We start from the raw sequence: 6,968 nt of genomic DNA on the forward strand, positions 1-6,968 counted from the left end.
AAAAGTGAGAACACAGAAATTCCCTTTCCAGCGAGGCCCGGAGAGCAGCAATATTTTGTTTTCCTTAAAACTAAAAGAACCCCCCGCAGGGCTTTTTTTATTCCAGCAGAGAATGACTGTGCAAAGCAGAGACTTTAATTACAGAAGGTAATTTCAGTTGCAAAGAGGCCAAAAGCAGAAGGATCCATTAGTGGTGCTCAAAGTCCCTTTTGGGAAGGCACCTCGAGCTGGTTGATGGCTGAGCTGTGCCAGGTCACACCACCAGGAGCCCATCCCAACAACCCAGGGGAGGGCACACCACCCCACATGGGCCTGTATCACACACAGTGTCACCAGCTCCAGTTGCATAAATCAGTGATTGCCAGCACTCCCTGAAAATGCCAGGGGGGTGAGGACATCACCCACTGCCACATCCAGGGATGTGACTGCAGCACCTGGAACAGGCCACGAGCACCTTGCACATGGCTGTGAGTGACAACTCAAGGGGCAGGGACAAGAAAAATGACCACCCAACCACCCTTTCACGACAGCACAAGTCCATTCAGGCCATTCCTTCAAACCCCAGGACCCCCAAGGCCCCTGCAGGGTTGGGATTCACACCCTTGGTAATCTCCCATCGCTCCAGAGGCCACAGGACCTGCTGGCTCTGCCCTGACCTCCTCTGACCAGCCCAGTGGGTGGTTTTTAACCATCCCTCGATGACTTGGTGCCTGGTTTTCTACAGATGCTCCACCTTGGTCTCCCTCCTGGCTTCCCTGAAGGCTTCCCAAGAGCCAGCACAGTTTCTCCCTCGAGGCAGAGAGCCAGGGCTAACCCCAAGGCAAGGCAAGCAAGGCCAGGTGGGCTCATAAATGCACAAACTAGGCTGAAGTCCCTGCTGCTTTTCAACTTCTTAATTACAGTTTGACCCCACTATTTCAGACCAATCACCAGAATCTTTATTTACCTGAATGTGTGTCACTTTAAAAAAAAAAAAAAAAAGGGTAAAAAAATAAAGCAAAGCTCCTCTGCCACAAGCTGGTGACAGAAACAAGACACAGAGTGGTTTACAACCTTCCTTGGAAGCCACTCCACACCTCTGAGTCCCCAGCTCACCCTTCTCCTCTCCTCCCTTAAAAGTTTTAGATTGTACTTTTGAAAGCAATATTTCTGTTCCGAGAGCCCTCGCAGAGCAGTGAAGGGGAAAGAGCAGCAGGATGAGCTCCAAGCCCCTGCCAAGGTATCTGATGGATCCCCTTATGAGTGAACAGGGTTTACTGGGGTTTTTGTTTTCAGTCTTTCAGTTCATCATTTAATGAAGAGCTCACAGAACTGGCAATCAACATGACAGCTTGCACATACACACAGGGGTACCAAAAACTGATCAGCCAACCCCAGGCTGCTCAAAGGGCTTGTCAGAAAAGCATCTTGCATCAAAAGTGGTGTGGGCAGCACATGCCACTGTGGCCAGTGCTGCTGGGCTCTGCTGCCACTTTACCCAGCCCTAAGTCTGACCTCAACTACTATTCCAAGTTTTACCTCAACTGCATTTTGCCTGTTTACTCTTTTGAGCATTTTACTGCTCCCTGCAGACTTTCAGATCATGCTGTACAACAAGATGGAGGGAAATATTCTCTTTACTCTTTTGGAGAGGCAAGACCATGGGTTTGTCTCGCTGGACACCTTCAGACACAGTACCTTGTTGTCAAGGTCGAAGAGGTAGGAGTCCTCCTCACGGACATCTGCCTCGGAGTCGGAGATCAGCTCCCCCACGTACCTGCAGACAGGGCAGGGGCAGAAATAAGATCACACAATCACACAATCAGCTGGCTTGGAAAAGCCCTTTGAGACCATCGAGTCCAACCTGTGACCCAATGCCACCTTGTCACCCAGCCCATGGCACTGATGCCACATCCAGGCTCTGCTCAAACCCCTCCAGGGACGGGGACTCCACCCCCTCCCTGGGCAGCCCATTCCAAGGGCTGAGCCCTCTCTCTGTAAAGAACTTCTTCCCAATGGCCAACCCAAACCTCCCCTGGGGCAGCTCAAGGCTGGGCCCTCTTGTCCTGCTGCTGGTTCCTGGGAGCAGAGCCCGACCCCCATTGGCTCCCCCTATGATTTTGGCATGTAAGTCTTCCCAGCCTGCAAAGCATTATAAGTAAAGGATTCACATTAGGAATAAATATTATCTAATATAAAGTTAAATATAAACATTCTTTGCAGCATCAACAGAATTCCATGACCAGCAGCCACTCACACTCTCCTCTGCAGCTCCGAGGCACATTCCAAGTGTTAACCAACCATCTCCAATCCCCCTGTGGCTCAAGGCAGCATTTAGCTCTGAGCTGGGGAGGAGCAGAACCACGAAACACGACCCTGGAGAGGCCCCACATGCTCTGTGTTGAGGGATCATTTGGCTGCAGTTCCCAAGCCTGAGTGATGTGGCCAAAGCTGCTCTGCCAGAGCAGAGGCTGCAGCCACACATGAGCCTCCTGTTTGCCCTCCCTGCATCTTTTTGTTTATAAAGCACTCCTTTGAGGCTGCAGCATTACTGGAAATCACAAGCTCCTTGGTGACCTGAAGCATAGAAAGGTGATGGCCAGAGAGGGAGGAAAATTGCAGTGGCCTGGCCCAGCAGCAGCTGAGAAGAGCTGAATAATGCTGGCCAAAGAGGCTCCCTGCTCAGGGGCAGCCATGGCAGGTTTAGAATTCCATGAAATAAAATACCACAATCTAATTAAAAATTGTTGGTTTGATGCTCCTTTAAAGACTATTCCTGGGACTCATTTCCTTTCCAAGACTGTTTACAGATACAAATGGTTCCCTGATTTTCCAGGTCCAAAGTTAGGGAAGGATGTGCAAGAGGTATCCAAAAAAGAGCAGGAGCATCAGTCCCTTTATTTAAGAACTACTGTGGTCGAGCCAGAGTCTTTCTTCCCAGCAAGATGTTCAGCACAGTGATGGCAAATGACCCCATCCCAGAGCTTTACACAGGAACTCATCACCACTCAGTCAGGCTGGACTCAGCTTAGGCTGGACTTGATGATCTTGGAGATCTTTTCCAACCTTAACACTCTGTAATCAGAGCACACTCCAAGCAAAGATCAAGAGCAATAGGGATTCAGAGGACAGGCTCCAGTGTTTTCCATGGGATGTGGGAGACAGGACTCTTGGGGCTTCTCTGGCTGAAGGTGTGGCTAAAACACCTGGTTTGATGCAGATCTTCCTAAAGCATCACTGTAAAAGAAATTAAATATCCAAACCCCACTCAATGGATGCAAAGGAACGGACCAGATCCTCACAACCCTCTGGTTTCCTGCATCCCACTAATTCCCAGGCTCTCCAACAAAAGCCAGCTCCAGCTGGGCCTTTTCCAGAAGGAGCAGTTCCACCACCTACCAACTAAGGATGAACAGAAGAGATTCAACACAGCCCACAGCAACAGCAGCACAGGGTGAGCAACATCAGCTTCTGAGCAGCAACAAATCTGGAGGCCAGGGAGAAGAAACCTGCCCACAAACACCCCCCTGAGCATCTGCAGAGCCTCACATCTCCATGGGAGCCCAGCAGGGCTGGGAGACGACACTGCCACATGTCCCTCACTGAGCTGCTGCTTCCAGGATGCACTGCAGGGTCCCCAGGCTGTTACAGGATCACAGAATCATCAAGGTTGGGAGAGACCTTCAAGATCATTGAGTCCAACCAGCAGCCCAGCACTACCACAGTCACCCCTAAACCCACGTCCCCAAGTGCCCCATGCAGACACCTTTGGAACATTTCTGGAGACGGTGACTCCATCACCTCTCTGGGCAACGTATTCCAGAGTCTGACCACTCTTTCCACAAAAAACCTTTACTAATATCTGATTTGAACCTCCCCTGGTGCAATTTGAGCCCATTTCCCCATGTCCTTTCACTTGAGACATGGAAGAAGAGCCCAATCTCCCCCCCGGCTCCCCCCTCCTGTCAGGGAGTTGCAGAGCCAGAAGGTCCCCCCTGAGCCTCCTTTTCTCCAGGCTGAGCCCCCCCAGCTCCCTCAGCTGCTCCTGCTGCTCCAGCCCCTTCTCCAGCAGATCAACACTCCCACCCTGCTTGATGTCACCTGTGGACCTGCTGAGGCTGCACTCCACCCACTTGTCCACAGACCTCATCAATAAAGACGATAAACAGGGCCAGCCCCACTCCTGAGCCCTGGGAACCCCACTGGGGACTGGTTCCAGCTGGATGCAGCTCCATTCCCTTCTCTGGGCCCAGCCACCAGCCAGCTTTTCACCCAGTGACCAGTTCACTTGTCCAGGCCATGAGCAGCCAGTTTCTCCAGGACATGCTGTGGGAGATGATGCCAAAGACTTTAAGTCCAGATAGACACATCTACAGCCTTTCCCTCATCTACTGAGCAGTCACTGTCATAGAAGGAGATCAGGTTGGCCAAGCAGGACCTGCCTTTCATAATCCCATCTTGGTTGGGATCTGGAGCTGCTGGGGGGGTCTGGGGAGCCCTGGAGATGATAGTGGGAGGACCAGGGCCACTGTGCTGGCAGTGCCTGGCTCCCAGCTGCCAAAGTGCTCTGAGCTCTGCTCACTGCTCCCAGAGGGACAGTCTGCAAGCAGGAAAGGAAAACCTTTTTTTTTTTTTTTTGGAGTGATTGCAGAGAAAAGTTGAAAGGTATCTGAAGTACAGAGCAGGCTGAAAAACAGGATGTGTGTAAGGAAGGCACTTCCACACAGAAAGAGTCAGGACCAAACCTAAAAGTGTGGTGAGAACCATCCAGGTCTGCCTCCCACACATGAAAAGTAACAGAGTAAAGGTCATCCTCACACCAATACAATTATCCCTCCAAAGCAGAGTAATAACCACTGCCCAAAGGAACTCGGGGCTCTAATTCAGATGTTTAACACAAAACACTCTTCCAGAGGAGCCAATCCATGTGCAGGCAGTCCCCAAACACTGCTGGCACCAGGGCTGCTTTGCCAGAGAGGACGAAAAGAAGAAACCACGTTCATAGGTTTTTGTTCATAAAGAATCACAGGGTTCTTTCTCCAATCCAGTGCAGCTGGATTGAGGAGAAGAGGACTTTGAGTTGGTGAGTAACAAAATAAGTGTGAGAGTGATGGAGTCAGGGAGGAATGTGCCTGGGCAAGACATAAATTAGCTCAGCTATCAGTATGCAGCTCATCCAGATAATGAAGATAGTGCCCACCACTGAAAGAGAGTCAGCAGCTCCTGGCAAGGGTGGGGGGCAGAGCCAGGCTGTGGTATCTCTACCCCCTCAGCTCCATGTGCTCCTCAGTGCACCCCTGGGCTGCCTGTTCACTGCCTGTTCCTCCTGGGTGTTGGCACTCCAGCAGGATTTGCTAAAGTCAGGGCCTTTTTTCTTTGGGAGCAGTTCACTCACAGGCTCTGGCTTGTCTCTGGGCACTCAACGAGGGCACTGGGACCTTTGGTGCTTATGGAAAGCCCTGCATGAAGTCAGACCTGAGACACTCCCCACAAACGGCAGGTTTTGGCTTTATCTCTAAAACAAACATTTTAGCATCTGGCAGCTCCGAACATGGGAGAAATACTTGGCCAATTAACTGCAGATTTATCTTTTCCTTTATTTTTTCTTTTAAATACTGCAATAATCTTCCTCAATCCCTCACCCCAACACCACAAAACATCAATAACTAGTTTTTAAAACTCCCAACACTTCCATGACGGGCACAAGTCCAGCCTTACTGAGAAGGTCTTAATTCACTGTGATATCGCAATGAAGAAAATACTTCCCAAAATATTTAACAAAGTACATATACCACTCTAAAGCCTAAAACTGTAGGGTCTGGTGGCAGGTTTTCACTTGACATAAATCTGAATATTTTTTTGTTTTTAAGTGCTTTATTGAGTCAGGGTTGAAACATGTGCTTAATGCCAGGTGCTCCAGTGTTTTGCTGAATCAGATTAAAGCCAGAGCTGTGACACTGGAAAACCTCTGGAGAAGGCAGGATTGAAACAAAGAAAGATCCCACATAAAAAGGTTGTTCCAAACTGCCCTGGACATCCACAGTGACACCTGAGCTAAGCACATTTGCAGCACAACCCACGTGTGTTTTTCCCCCATCACTTGTGTTTCTGAGGGGTAAGAGCTGAGCACAGATCCCACAGATGGAGAGGCATGGGAAAAGCTCCACACTATGAGGGAAAGGACAAAGAAAGCAGGAAGTGGAGTCAGAACAGAACCCTCTGAGTGAGGGCAGGCAGCTTGAGCTGATACCACTTCGATTTGGGTGAAAACCTCTCCTTAAAGAGGAGAGAACCATCCTGGCCCTCGGGAAGGGATGGCTTTGGGAAGGGATGGCTTTGGGAAGGGATGGCTTTGCTGAGCCAGTGGAAGCTGAACAACTCACTCGCACACGAAGGTTCCCAGTGGAATGTCCTGCATCGTTCGCACTCCCCAGCCCATCTTTTGTGTCCGATAAAGCTGCAATCGAGTCCTGGAAGAGAGGAAAGGAAGCCACACTGAGGCAGCGCCACACAGACTGACTGAATTGTCATCAAGATGAGTGAAAAACCTGCACCCTTCACCACCACACACTCACAGAGGGTTTTAACAGTCACCCTCTGCTGGCATCACTGTGGGGATGCTCCACTCCCACCGCTGCTCCGAGCTGTGGGAAGGTGCTGGGATTGGGGCCAGCCAGTCCCTTGTCCCTTCCCAGGTGTACTCTGGGGAAGAGGGGACGGGGCTGGATGCTCTGTGTGGTTACACCTTGATGATTTACACGTAGGAAATCAGAATCCCACCAGCAGCCTTTCTCTCCACATCACACAGGGAAGGTAGGAGGGGACTTTGTGCAGGGAGAGCTGCTGAGGGGGAAGGCAGGGAGCTTACAGGGACTTCAGAACACCTTGTGCTCTGACCCCTCTGCCCTCTGCTGAGGCCAGTGCATTTAGCAATTCCATCTTATCCAGCTGCCCTGGCTGAAAGACAGGGAAGAAACGCTGCAACTTGA

The 6,968-nt window shown here is 50.6% G+C and overlaps 1 protein-coding gene across 13 annotated transcripts in view; it reads right to left on the reverse strand.

Annotated features, from left to right (window-relative positions):
- The window catches only part of EHMT1 (euchromatic histone lysine methyltransferase 1), a 122,068-nt gene that overhangs the window by 2,350 nt on the left and 112,750 nt on the right, over nucleotides 1–6,968 (reverse strand). For 12 of the 13 annotated variants that reach the window (XM_027902390.1, XM_027902393.1, XM_027902397.1 and 9 more), the window contains 2 exons: nucleotides 6,363–6,449; nucleotides 1,678–1,756 (listed from right to left, as the gene is read on the reverse strand). In XM_027902390.1, coding sequence (XP_027758191.1) covers nucleotides 1,678–1,756; nucleotides 6,363–6,449 — 166 coding nt within the window. Of the gene's footprint in view, nucleotides 1–1,677; nucleotides 1,757–5,354; nucleotides 6,148–6,362; nucleotides 6,450–6,968 lie in introns of those variants that run through there. The other variant, XM_027902401.1, reaches the window with a different exon arrangement.

The sequence above is a fragment of the Empidonax traillii genome, unplaced genomic scaffold (assembly GCF_003031625.1).
Source record: "Empidonax traillii isolate 1590-97213 ecotype Southwest subspecies unplaced genomic scaffold, ASM303162v1 scaffold869:size279042, whole genome shotgun sequence".
NCBI classification, from domain to species: Eukaryota; Metazoa; Chordata; class Aves; order Passeriformes; family Tyrannidae; genus Empidonax; species Empidonax traillii.